This window comes from Mauremys mutica, chromosome 1 (genome assembly GCF_020497125.1).
Source record: "Mauremys mutica isolate MM-2020 ecotype Southern chromosome 1, ASM2049712v1, whole genome shotgun sequence".
NCBI classification, from domain to species: Eukaryota; Metazoa; Chordata; order Testudines; family Geoemydidae; genus Mauremys; species Mauremys mutica.
The window spans coordinates 354095040-354108753 of record NC_059072.1 but is presented as its reverse complement, the minus strand read 5'-3'; the positions used below and the strand labels follow the sequence as shown (position 1 = coordinate 354108753).

The 13714-nt window shown below is 58.2% G+C and overlaps 1 protein-coding gene across 7 annotated transcripts; it reads left to right on the top strand.

The window, feature by feature from the left end:
- Positions 1 to 364: 364 nt before the first annotated feature.
- LOC123373380 (sialidase-3-like) lies at positions 365 to 8577 on the top strand. 7 transcript variants are annotated; one of them, XM_045022395.1, is made up of 5 exons: positions 365 to 479; positions 1648 to 1778; positions 2229 to 2314; positions 3693 to 3923; positions 6181 to 8577. In XM_045022395.1, the coding sequence occupies exons 4-5, from the start codon at positions 3720 to 3722 to the stop codon at positions 7210 to 7212; spliced, it is 1236 nt and encodes a 411-aa protein (XP_044878330.1). In that variant the 5' UTR covers positions 365 to 479; positions 1648 to 1778; positions 2229 to 2314; positions 3693 to 3719; the 3' UTR covers positions 7213 to 8577. The 7 variants fall into 7 exon arrangements, with proteins under 7 accessions (XP_044878330.1, XP_044878373.1, XP_044878351.1 ...); XM_045022416.1 differs by lacking the exon at positions 365 to 479 and adding an exon at positions 578 to 652; XM_045022412.1 differs by lacking the exon at positions 365 to 479 and adding an exon at positions 869 to 1032 and having other exon boundaries at positions 2229 to 2299.
- The last annotated feature ends 5137 nt before the right edge of the window (positions 8578 to 13714 follow it).

Genomic DNA, 13714 nt, shown 5'->3' with positions numbered 1-13714 from the left:
TACCCGTTGAGTCCAACAATCCAGCCAGCTTTCTATCCACCTTATAGTCCATTCATCCAATCCATGCTTCTTTAACTTGCTGGCTAGAATACTGTGGGAGATGGTATCAAAAGCTTTGCTAAAGTCAAGATATATCACATCCACTGCTTTCCCCATATCCACAGAGCCAGTTATCTCATCATAGAAGGCAATCAGGTTGGGCAGGCATGATTTGCCCTTGGTGAATCCATGCTGACTTTTCCTATCACCTTCCTCTCCTCCCCCTGCTTCAAAATGGAGAAGCTCCACTAGGTGGCGAAGCAAGACTGCCAGACGCCAGGGACTCAGGGAGGGACTGACTGAGGGGTGGAAATGAGAGGTGCTACAGGATAAGGAGGCTGAGAGACGTGGTGACCTGCCTGTCTGGGGGAGAGCAGCTCTGAGGCTTTCTCTGTGCAGCTGAGAGAGGCCAAGTGCCCGCACCGAAAATTCAGCACACGGTATTGGAAACAGCCTGGCCTAATGGTTAGAGCGCAAGCCCCAGGACTGAGTTCTAGTCCGGGCTCTGCCCCCGACTCACTGCCAGACCTGGGGCAGGTCACGGCCCTGCTTCAGTTTTCCCATCGATCCCCCCGGGGAAGGGCCGGGAGATTTACCCCTGCTCTGAAGCACTGTGAGAGCTGGAAATATCGACTAGGGAGGGTAACCGGCCGATGCAGGAGGCCACACTCCATGATCACAACGGTCCCTGCTGGCCTGGGACCCTGCCTGGGGCTCGCTGGGCAGAAGGGCTGAGCCCGAGGACTGGCCCAGGGCCCCCCCCCAGAGTCACCCCAGGGACTGCGGGGTCCACGGGCCTTTACCCCAGCCAGGATCTGGGCAGTGAGCGAGGCAGCCCGGTTCCCCCGGCAGCTTAGGGTTTGCCGCCGGTATCGGGGGAAGCGATTCAGCTGCGCACCGGCCGCGGGAGGAGGGAGCCGGGGAGAGGCAGGGAGCGGGTCCGGCTGCTCGCGGGGCCCGAGCCCGGCGGAGCCGAGTCGGCGGCGGGGGCAGGTCTGATGGGGACTCGGGGCAATGGGAGGTGGGGAGGACTCGGGGCAGTGGGAGGTGGGGGGCAGGTCGGATGGGGGCGGGGGAGGACTCGGGGCAGTGGGAGGTGGGGGGCAGGTCGGATGGGGGCGGGGAGGACTCGGGGCAGTGGGAGGTGGGGGGCAGGTCGGATGGGGGCGGGGAGGACTCGGGGCAGTGGGAGGTGGGGGGCAGGTCGGATGGGGGCGGGGAGGACTCGGGGCAGTGGGGGGTGGGAGGCAGGTCGGATGGGGGCGGGGAGGACTCGGGGCAGTGGGGGGTGGGGGGCAGGTCGGATGGGGGCGGGGGAGGACTCGGTGCAATGGGAGGTGGGGGGCACGTCGGATGGGGGCGGGGAGGACTCGGGGCAGTGGGGGGTGGGGGGCAGGTCGGATGGGGGGGATTCGGTGCAATGGGGGTTGGCAGGGGGCAGGTCTGTTGGGGGACTCGCCATGACGGGGGGCGGGGCGGAGGCCGCTTTGGAGGCGGGGCGCTGTAGCGCGTGTGGGCGAAGCCGTGTCTGCGGTGGGGCTCGGCTCAGTAGGGCTTGAATCCTGCCAGGGTTAGAGCTTCTCCTTTCACGTCTCCTGCTGTTCCTAGGCTCCCTGGTCCCGTTTGCCCCGGTCCCGCTGGAAGAGCAGAAAGCCGGGCCAGGAGGGAGAGGCCAGAGCCGGTTGCACTGGAGACAGCGCTGCGGGGAGCCCCTCCGGCAGGGCAGGCACCGGCTGACGGTAAATTGCTGCCCCGGGCTGGGCTGGGAAAGTCTGGGCTTGGAGGAAGGTGCCTGTTTTCACTTGGAGACAGGGGGGGCCGGGTTCTGATCTCTGTGACGCTGGTGTAAACCCAGAGCCAGAAATTACTCCGGCCTAACTGAGCAGAATTTGGCCCTAACTCAGTGTCCCAGCCCCCACTTCCTGCTGATCAGGGCTGGATCCTGCTCTCATTGAAATCAGTAGGAGCTAAGTCTGCACTGAGCCCCTTGCAGCATTGGTCCCTGAGCTGGTTGCCTGATGCAGTTAGTCTATGGCAGAGATGGGGAAAGAAGGAGCCCAGTATGTTTCCTGTCTGAGCAGGTGGGTGCAGCTCTGTGGCTGAGGGAAGCTCTGTAGCTACCGTATTTTCCGGCGTATAAGACGACTGGGCATATAAGACGACCCCCTAATTTTCCACTTAAAATATAGGTTTTGGCCTATACTCACCGTATAAGACTACTCCCCCTTCCGAGGCTGAAGGACCCACCACCGAAGACCCGGTAGGGAACCGTCCAGTGAGTAAACCCCCCACCCACGTCCTGCCCCCCCCTCAGAAACCACAACCCATAACCCCCCCTGCCCTGCTCCTTGTCCCCTGACCACTCCTTCCCAAGACCCCCAACCCTAACTCCCCCCCAGGACCCCACCCCCTGCCAAACTTGCCCCGCTCCCTGTCCCCTGACTGCCCCGACTCCATCCACCACCATCCCAACAGACCCCAGGAATTCCCACGCGGCGCCTACCCAACCCCCCTTTCCCCATCCCCTGTCTGTCCCCCCAGAACCTCAGCCTGATCCAACCTCTCCTCCCCCGCCCCAGTCCCAGCCCTGGCCCTGGCCTCTTACCCGTGCCGGGGGCCAGGGTCGGAGCCGCAGCCGTGGGGCCCGGCTCCCCGGGCCTGGCCGACGCCGGAGCCAGAGCCGCAGCCGCGGGGCCCGGCTCCCCGGGCCAACACCGACACCGGGACCGGCGCCGCAGCCGCGGGGCCCGACTCCCCGGGCCAACACCGGGACCGGCGCCGCAGCCGCGGGGCCCGACTCCCCGGGCCAACACCGGGACCGGCGCCGCAGCCGCGGGGCCCGACTCCCCGGGCCGACACCGCAGCCGCAGCCGCGGGGCCCGACTCCCCGGGCCGACGCCGCAGCCGCGGGGCCCGACTCCCCGGGCCGACACCGCAGCCGCGGGGCCCGGCTCCCCGGGCCTGGCCGACACCGGAGCCGCAGCCGCAGCTGCGGGGCCCGGCTCCCCGGGCCGACACCGGGACCGGCGCCGCAGCCGCGGGGCCCGGCTCCCCGGGCCGACACCGGAGCTGGAGCCGCGGGGCCCGGCTCCCCGGGCCGACACCGGGACCGGCGCCGCAGCCGCGGGGCCCGGCTCCCCGGGCCGACACCGGGACCGGCGCCGCAGCCGCGGGACCGGCTCCCCGGGCCGACACCGGGACCGGCGCCGCAGCCGCGGGACCGGCTCCCCGGGCCGACACCGGGACCGGCGCCGCAGGTAAGCCATCCCGCCCCCTCCCCCACACGCCCGGCTTACCTGCCCACTCCTTTTTTCAGGCTTCCCGCGAACATTTGATTCGCGGGAAGCTGGGGAAGGGGAGGAGAAGGAGGGCGGAGCGTTCAGGGGAGCGGTGTCATCTATTAAGCCTGCTCGGATTGGCTGAGTCAGAGAGGCAGGCTATTACAACCTTTGCCAATCCGAGCAGGCTTTGTATGCATTAATGGCATACACCAGAGAGACGCTTCCCAGGATTGACTCAGCCGAAGCCTGTTTATACCCGGCGTATAAGACGACCCCCGATTTTTGGGGTTTTTTTTTTAGTTTCAAAAGTTGTCTTATACGCTGGAAAATACAGTAGTTGTTTTCACCCCCTTGATCCCTTTTCTCCCCCAGCTGAGGTTTCTGCTGCGTCGAGACATCATGATCAAGGCTTCGATGAGCTCTGGGAAGGCGACTCTCTTCCACCAGGATCCGCAGAGTGGGGTCACCTATCGGATCCCCGCACTGCTGTATATCCCCCCAGACACGCTCCTGGCGTTCGCGGAGAAACGCTCCTCTCCCAGGGACGAGGACGCTGAGTCCCTGGTGCTGAGACGAGGTCGGAAGACAGGGACTTCGGTTGAGGTAATTCCCTGTGCACTGTTTCCCTGCAGCCCCACCTGCCCGCTCTCCGCCCGAGGTGACTCAGCATTAGCGCTTCCCGGGGTTGTGCCTCTCCCTGGATACCTGCACTCCAGGCTATTCAACCCCCAGTAGCTAATGATACTGGTGCAGGGCTGGCTCCTGTGCGGGGCAGAGCGCTCCGATGAGGGGCCGGGGGCGTTTACCTGCCTTTTGAAGTCCAGAGGGAGTTGAGGCTGCTCAGCACCTTGCAGGATCACACCTCTAAGGAATATAACAGGGGAGGGCTCCGTCCACAAACCCCCATCAACTCTCCTCCCCTGCCCACAGCAATCTGTTAACTCCCTTCTCAGAATCCCCTGCTGCATCTTTGCCCCTGTGTCTAGCTTACAAGCTTTCTGGGGCAGAGACTTTTCACATCTGGATATGTCTTGCACAGCGCCCAGCGCATCGTCAGCTCTTAACGATAGGCCGGGGGGGCTCCTGGATCCATTTTAGTCCTGGAAGTCCCAGCGGCTACAAGAGCCTTTTTTCTCTCCCTCTCCATTTGAGGAGGGGGTTTGGGCAGCAGGCTCCAGCAGTGGGACTTCAGGAACCCAGCTCCAACCATGGGGCAGCAGGTACTGACTCCCCCCCTCTGGCCACGCAGCCCTGGCCTCCAGCTGCAGGGCTTCAGCCTCCGGCCCCTGGTTCTAGCTGCGTGGCAGTAGGCGCTGGCCTCCAGCCCCAGCCTCAGAGCAGTGGGCTCCAAGGACTTTGGGCGACAACCCCTGGCTCTGGCTGCTGGGCAGCAGATGCTGATCCCCGGCTCCAGCCGTGGGGCTTCAGTCGGCCTCTGGCCCCCAGTTCCACCGTGCGGTGTCGGGCGTTGGCCCTGGGCTCCAGCCACGCGGCCCCAGCCTCTGGTGCAGATCCCCTGCCCCAGGTGCACGGCAGCAGGTGCCGACCCACAGCTCTGTTCCTGGGCTCTGGCCACATGGTGGCAGGAGCTGGCCCCAGATGCCGACCCCTGGACACGCAACAGCAAGCGCTGGCTCCAGCCACGCAGCGGCGGGCGCTGACTCCTGGCCCCAGCCAGACACCCCTGGGCTCTGGCACCCAGCTCTGAACTCTGGCTGTGCGGCGGCAGGCCCTGGCCCTGGGCGTTGACCCACAGCTCTGGCTGCACAGCAGCGGACTCCGATCCCTGGCTCCAGCCGCACAGTTCCTGTCCCCGGCTCCGGGTTCTGGCTGCGGGCGCTGAGCCCCGGCCCTGGCCACATGGCAGCAGACACCAGGCCCTGGCTCGGGCCACACGACAGTGGGGATCATCACTCACCCCCATTGCCTCGGGCCCCTACTGCCTCCTATGGCCCTGTATCCCCCCATTGCCTCGGGCCCCCGCTGCCTCCCTCGGCTCCGCATCCATCCCACTATCACCTCTGGCCCCTGCTGCTTCCCCTTTGCCCCCACATCCAGGGCTTAATGGGTCCTGGGGCTTGCTGAGAAAAGTGATGTTAACAAACATGCAAGTATCACTTTTCACAGCAGACTTACTAGCTACCCCTGAAAAGTGCTACTTGTATGTTTGTTAATATCACTTATCACTTTTCATAGCCTCCCAGGCAGCTAAAGTGTGCGGTGATATTAACAAATATACAAATAGCACTTTTCACAGCAAGCCCCAGGACCCATTAAGCCCGGGATAGCGGGGGGGGGGGTGCGTTATTTTCAGTATTGAGTCTGCCAAAAAAACCCTACAAATATAAATGACAATGACTTGAAGGTGAATCTGTGCATTTTTTATTGTTTTCCTAGAGTTAATTAAGTATTTTAGGAAAAAGTGTCAGCGCAGCCACCAGTGAGAGTTGGTGGCTGGACTCTGAGGCCACCAAAAAACGTGTTGTGAGAACCCCTGTTGTAATTAGGATCACCAGGTGACAAGAACAAAATATCGGGACACATGGGGGGGCAGGACCAAAGAAAAAAAAAAGCCAGAGTGCCGCTGAAGCAGAAAAAGAAAAAGCGGGGGGAGGAGGGGGGGCTCCCCAGTGTACTCCTCCAGCCCCGAGCTCTTCGATCCCCGTTTTGGCAGCTGCTTGGTTTTCAGAAGTGCTGAGGGCCCAACAGCACCCCCTGGTGGTTGGGCGAAGTGTGAGCTCCGTGGCCCATCCAGCCCTGAGGTGGCCATACGGGATGGTCATCGTGATGTACTGAGGAGTGGGCCCCGCTCGCTTACCCCTCTGACCTACCTGTTCTCGCCCCCTCTCTCCTGCTGCAGTGGGGGCCCAGGGAGCCCTTGACGAGCGCAGTGTTAGAGGGTCACCGCACGATGAACCCCTGCCCGGTGTACGAGCGGAAGAGTCAGACTGTCTTCCTGTTCTTCATCTGCGTGAGGCAGCACGTCTCAGAGCAACGGCAGATCTGGACCGGGCAGAACGCCGCCCGGCTCTGCTACATCCGCAGCGGAGACGCCGGCCAGACCTGGAGCTCGTTAACGGACTTGACAGAGCAGGTGATTGGGGAAGACTTGAAGGACTGGGCCACATTTGCGGTGGGGCCAGGGCACGGGGTGCAGCTCAGCTCTGAGCGGCTGGTGATCCCGGCTTATACCTACCACATTACCGCTCGCTGCTGCCGCCTGCCGCTGCCCTGGGGGACCCAGCCCCGGTCCTTGGTCTTTTATAGTGACGACTGCGGGCAGCGCTGGCACAAGGGTGAGCTGATTGAGGGCATGAAGACGGTGGAGTGCCAGGTGGCCGAGGTGGCGTGCCGGGCCTGCGATCCTGTGCTGTACTGCAATGCCCGCACCCCCTGCCGGTGCCGGGCAGCGGCGCTCAGCACAGACCAGGGGCTCACATTCGAGCGCCCCTCCTCGTGCAAGAAGCTGTGCGAGCCGCCTCACGGCTGCCAGGGCAGCGTGGTGAGCTTCACACCGACAACAGGGCTTCTGGAGGCGGATGGCGCGGAAGGGCCAGATGCTCCAGCCTCCAAGGTGACCTGCCTGTTGAACGGTGAGAACGCCCCCTCCGCCATCCGCAGAAGCCCTGTGTCGTGGCTGCTTTATTCCCACCCAACCAGTAAACACAAGCGGGTCAATCTGGGCATCTACCTCAACCGGTCCCCATTGAACGAGGCCAAGTGGGGGCACCCCTGGCTCCTGTACCAAGGGCCGTGTGGTTACTCAGACCTGGCCATGTGCCAGGAGGCGCCAGCACCGCTCTTGTTTGGCTGCCTGTTTGAGTGCGGGGTGAATCACGCGTGTGAGGAGATCGCCTTCCAGCTCTTCCGCTTTGATGATCTCCAAAGCTAAAATCCGGATAGCAGTGTCCTCCGGGGGAGTAAGCTCCCCTCTCCCGCCCTCGGAGATTCTCACCCCCACGAGGCCTGGGCTTCCGAAATCAGCCTCTTCTTTCAGAGTTCTCTGGTTCTGGGTCCGGGACTTCTAGGGGTCATTCCATCTGAGATTGAGAACTTGGCCACAGCCCAGGCAGCCGTGCCAGCCTCTCCATGGCCGTCCTACCGATGTACCAGCACCCTGAGCCAGGTGCACCACTGCCAGGGGCCAAAACACCTGCCGGTGTGAATCAGCTCCACAGGTTACACCAACTGAGGGTGTGGCCCAGAGTGAGGACTGCTCAGTCCATACTCCACAGACCTGTCAATCCTTGGTCCCTCTGCTGAGACTGCCAGGGGAGGTGGCACATTCAGCTAGTGCTAATGTGGGCATTTGCCCTGTGATACAGAGCCCTGGTTTTTGCAGTGCTGTTGGTCCCAGAGAGAAGGGAGGGGAGAGACACCCCGAGCTCTTCGCCAGGTCCGAGCAGGCTCCTCCCAGCGTCACAGCTCAATGCACGGTGGACAGATTGCGAAGCATACGGGGTTCACACATGTTGCAAGAAGCCATTCAAAGTGAAGTGGGCAGCTGACACCTTTGTAGCCATAGGACTGAGGAGAGTTGGTGGGTTAAAGATCGTTGTCATGAGACACAAAACCGGGGTCTCTGTTGACTTAAGCTGGACCCCCAAAACCACAGACTCTAAGGGACGCTGGTTTTCTGTCTCCTGACACCGATCTGTAACCCACTAACCCTCCTTTGGGGAAGAAGAGCTCTGTGGAGCGCCAAAGCTTGTCACTTGCACCAACAGAAGCTGGTCCAATAAAAGATGGGCCCTCACCCACCTTGTCTCTCTCTCCTACAGGCCCGTCCATTAAAAACTGCACGGACACAAAAGAGAACTTCCTCTGGGTGCGGGCGGGGGGATGGGAATCCGCTGTGAAAGTTGTGCTGCTGGGGGTGCTGTGCTAAGGTCCCTGTAAGCTGCGTGGCCGCGCTGCAGCCTATTGAGCACCACACAGGCGCTCAGGGAACCTGCCTGGCAGGGACTTGCCGCAGCGGGGAAGGGCCGCCCCTCCCCCAGCCCCAGCTCAGCCCTGGATCTGCTGTGGCCAGGGGAAGAGCACCCAGCCCCAGCCCGGACCTGCCCCAGCCCTGCCGCAGCCAAGGGAGGGGTGCTGCTCCCCCCGGCCCGAACTCAGCCCGGACTTGCCGCGGCAGGGAGAGGCGCCTCTCCCCCTGCAGCCCAGGTGCTGCTGTGAGGAGAGAGAGCTGGGGGGAGTCCTCTCTCCCTGCCATAGCCCTGGGGCAGCCTGCAGCCCAAACACCTCATCCCTGGCCCCACCCTCGAAGCCACACTCCCAGCTGGAGCCTTCACCCCCCTCTCCTGTGCACCCTGACCCTCTGCCCCAGCTCTGAGCCCCCTTCTACACTCCGAACCCCTCAGCCCCACCCCCACCACATGAATTTTGTTACGTGCACCAATATGGAAGTGTTGTGCCTCCATGTTGGTGCACATAAAATTCATTCGGCACATGGGTGGGAAACGTTAGAGGAAACACTGGTGCTGTCTTATTAAAGGTGATAGTAAGGACATGACCACGCATGGTCACTGAAGATCCCGTGTTTGCAGGAGTAGTAGCTTAGCATCTTGGCCATTTCTCAGTTCGGGGAACCATCCAAGCAGCTTCCGTAAAGCGTTCTTTGCAGTGTCAGCTGGAGAAGTTATTCAAGTATTTCCTCTCCTTGGGCGAGTCCCGGTGTAGCTGGTGTGTGGGCGAGTGAGCTCTCTTCATTCGCCCTGTAAGCTGCTCCAGGAATATACACATCCCTCCCTTCATAAATCAGCACCACAGCGTCGCTTCTGCCCTGGGGAGCAAGCGGACACCAGCTTGGAGGCAGACGCCGATGCTACTCCACATCATGTCTGTGCATGTCACCCGCAAGCCGTGCAGCATCTCTGCTGTGTTACCGATGTGCTAGAGGCCCCAGGTTAACCTGTGGCTCTCCCTCCTGAAAATAGTTCTGGAAAGCCCTGTGGTGTAGTGTCTGTGGTGCTGGATTGGGACCTGGGTTCTGCTCCTACCTCTGCTACTGAACTTCTGGGTGACCTTGGGCAAATCACTTTGCTTCTCTGTGCCTCAGTTTCCCCTTCCACCCTTTGTCATGTCTATTTAAACTGTCAGCTCCTTGGAGCACAGCCTGGCTCTTACCATGTGTCTGTACAACAAATGGGGCTCTGATCTCAGTTAGAGCCTCTGGGTGCTACTGGAAAATCAGTAAGTAATAGTATTATACAATATATAGTATTATAAAAGTAATATATTTATAAGCAGTTACCTTATTTCTCCTCCCCCCCACCCTTAGTCGGCACTTAGCCAAGCAGTACATATCTAGCCCTTACAGAGGCAGAACCTGCAAACACTTATCCACCTGCTTAACTCTACTCGCATGAGTAAGTGCCATTGACTTCAATGGGGCTCCTCACACAGGTAAAGCTACCTGCGTTTCTAGGATCTAGCCCCAAATCTTTCTTGGCGAGCTAGCAGGCCTGATTCTGATCTCACTTGCTCTGGTGTAAATGACAGAGTTTCTTAGAAGTTGATGGAAATCCCAGGTGTAAGCGAGATGAAAACCAGGCCAATTATTTTGAAATCAGTCCCTGCAGGATCTTTGCCGCCCTGTGAAAATCCCTTTAGATCCACTTGATGATGAATTGACTTTTGTTTCTTTCTTTTACATCGGTTCTCTGTTTGTAGCCACTGACACCAGTTCTGTAATGGCACCGATCGCTCACTGCATCGGCCGGGTCCCTTGCCATGAAACGGCTTCAACAGGAGAGTGGCTACAGAATTTAAAGGGCTAGATTCACTTATTCCCCACTGGGCAATTTGCATGTCTCCAGCAGCCCAAAACAGCTGGAGAATGTCAGTGAATCTGGCCCCAGAGTCTGCTTGACCCAGATCCCTGGTTAAATCAGTAATGGGCAGATGCTGGCTCAACGGCTGAGTGTAATAATTTCTGTGGAGTCGGGACAACTGTTTGGTCAGGGTGGATGCGCCGTGGCCCTGGGCCAAAATTCTTATGCCCTTCCAATGGAAATGCTTAACGTCCACCAGTGCCCCCAGCTGGTTAGAATCACATCAACTCATAGGCGCAGGAACTAGGGGTCTGGGGGGTGTGGCAGCTCCTCCAGGTTTTACACGGGGCTCTGCTTCTGGCCCTGCACCCAGGGTCCTGGCTGCCAGCCCCGTGGCTCTGCTCCCGGCCCCACATGCAGGGTCCTTTCCTGGCCCTGAGTCTGGGGCTCTGCCACCAGCCTCAGCTGTGGCCTCAACCCCCTGTCCATGCCCCCCTCCCAGAGCCACAGCCCTGCTCCCAGCCTCAGCTCTAGGGGGTGGCAGGGGGAGCGGACATGGGTAAGGGGGGGACACAGCACCCTCACTATAAAAAGTGTCCCAGCGCCCCGTCTGTCCCTGTGCTGGGTAGCAGCACACAAAAGCCATTTGTATACCGTGAACTGTGCTTTCATTTTAGAAACTCGAACCCCTGACTGAGAGGATGTAACCATGTCTCCCTCCAGTGGTTGGTCCCAGCAACTATCACAGCTATTTACCTATAGTCACAAGGCGTTAAATCCTCTCTGCTGACGAGGCCGGGGCGCATGGTCGGTGCTGGTGCGTCCAGTCCTGATGCACACGGGCAGCCCCTGGCACCTGTATCTATACGTGGCCGCGGTTCGTTAGTAAGGAACTTTCTCTGCGTCAGTCTGTGTCCGCTGGGCTGGTTTTATTTATTCCTCGTCTCCTTTAACAAACAAAATGTGCAGCCTCTTCGCACCTACAGTGAGAACACGGCCCCTATTTTAAATTCTTCTCCACAGAGAGGGCCTGATCCACACCCCGTTGGCATCAGGCCCCTGGTGCTTTGAATGCCTGCTCGAGCGAATGCAGGATCGAGCCCTCCCTTGCAAAAGAGGAGGAGGGGTGGTGTGGTCTGAGCTGGATGTTAGCAGATGAAAGCAACCCGTCGTTCCCAACCCCACTGAACACCGCAGCTGCAGGCTGGGGCTGCACCCTGTGCAGCACTATTAATAGATGTTCTTCTGTTAAAGCACGCCCTTGATTTGTGCCAAAAACTGGACTCTCTCTCAAATGATGGCTCGGGGTCTGTCAATGCTTTTCTGCATCATGCGAAGATACTGCTTGAGACTGTAACTGTCTAAAACAAAAGGCCTTATGTACGATACAGTTACGCCGCTGATCTCCGAGAGAGTGGGTATTAATAAAGCTCTCCGCTGATGCCTGTATCCCTCCCATGGTGCTCCTGTTTGTTTAACTGCTGCTGAGTGGCAGCTGCTACGTTCGGAGGCAGAGCTGTTCTGGGGTCAGCGCGTGGGATGGGAAGGCAGGAGGCCTGGGCTCTAATTCTGGCTCTTCAGCTGACTCGCTGTGGAGGCTGGGCTGCATGGAACTGAGAACGGGCTGTGATGATTGCAGCTGGAGCAAGATGTCTCGAGCTAAAGGGGCCGGGCAGGTGAGCCAACTCTCCTCAGTTGTGCTGGTTTCTCAGTCCTGCTCAGCTCCTGTTCCCAACATAGCAGAGCAGAGGGACAGGGAGACACAGCCAGGCCACCCGGGGGACAAAATCAGATGTCGGCTACCAGAAACGGGACCTTACCAGGTATGTATTTAAGGGCTGAAACTTACAACTTCTAACCCAGCAGTAGATGATTAAGGACTAAGTACGTACGTCAGGGTGGTTCAAACAAATTCGGTGACCCCCTCCCCACACTGAGTCAGACATTTGGGCTTTCTCTGTTTCCATATGCCCCAAACCCCCCATACCATCCCAGCTGTGGTGGGGTAAACTGCTGTGGACAACTGGAGAACCTAGTAGGTTCCTGCTGTAGTAAGTGCAGGCCCTGATAAAGGCCCAGTATGAGGCCTGAGGCCTGAACTAAAGTAATGGTCAAGACTTCATAGAATCATAGAATTCAAGATCAGAAGGGACCATTATGATCATCTAGTCTGACCTCCTGCAAGATGCAGGCCACATAAGCCGATCCACCCACTCCTGAAATAATTCTCTCCCTTGACTCTGCTGTTGAATGCTCCAAATCATGATTTAAAGACTTCTAGTAGCAGATAATCCACCAGCAAGCGACCCCTGCCCCATGCTTCGGAGGAAGGCGAAAAACCTCCAGGGCCACTGCCAATCTACCCTGGAGGAAAATTCCTTCCCGACCCCAAATATGGCGATCAGCTGAACCCCGAGCATGCGGGCAAGACTCTCCAGCCAGACCCTCTGGAAAAAGGCTAACAATATCCTATCATTGACCCTTTGTACTAATTACCATTGTGGCATGTTATTGACCTATTGACTAAACCCGTTATCCTATCATACCATCCCCTCCATAAACTTATCTAGCTTAATCTTAAAGTCATGGAGGTCCTTCGCCCCCACTGTTTCCCTCGGTAGGCTGTTCCAGAATTGCACTCCTCTGATGGTTAGAAACCTTCGTCTAATTTCAAGCCTAAATTTCCTGACTGACAATTTATATCCGTTTGTTCTCGTGTCCGCATTAGCACTGAGCTGAAATAATTCCTCTCCTTCCCTGGTATTTATCCCTCTGATATATTTAAAGAGTGCAATCATATCTCCTCTTATCCTTCTTTTGGTTAAGGAAAACAAACCGAGCTCCTCAAGTCTCCTTTCATACGACAGGCTTTCCATTCCTCGGATCATTCTAGTGGCCCTTCTTTGTACCCGTTCCAGTTTGAATTCATCCTTCTTAAACATGGGAGACCAAAACTGCACACAGTACTCCAAATGAGGTCTCACCAACGCCTTATATAATGGGACTAGCACCTCCTTATCTACTAGAAATACCTCGCCTAATGCATCCCAAGACCGCATTAGCTTTTTTAGCAGCCACATCACATTGCCTACTCATAGTCATCCTACGATCAACCAGGACTCCTAGGTCCTTCTCCTCCTCCGTTACTTCCACTGGTGCGTCCCCAGCTTATAACTAAAATTCTTGTTAGTCATCCCTAAATGCATAACCTTACACTTTTCACTATTGTATTTCATCCTGTTACTAATACTCCAGTTTACAAGGTCATCCAAATCTCCCTGGAGGATATCCCGATCCTTTTCCGAATTGGCAATACCTCCCAACTTTGTGTCATCCGCAAACTTTATCATCCCACTCCTACTTTTGGTTCCGAGGTCAGCGATAAATAGATTGAATAAAATCGGACCCAAAACCGAACCTTGAGGAACTCCACTGGTAACCCCCCTCCAATCCGACAGATCACCCTTCAATACGACCCTCTGCAGTCTCCCCTTTAACCAGCTCCTTATCCACCTCTGGATTTTCATTTTGATCCCCATCTTTTCCAATTTAACCAGTAATTCCTCATGCGGTACCGTATCAAACGCCTTACTGAAATCTAGATATATTAGATCCACT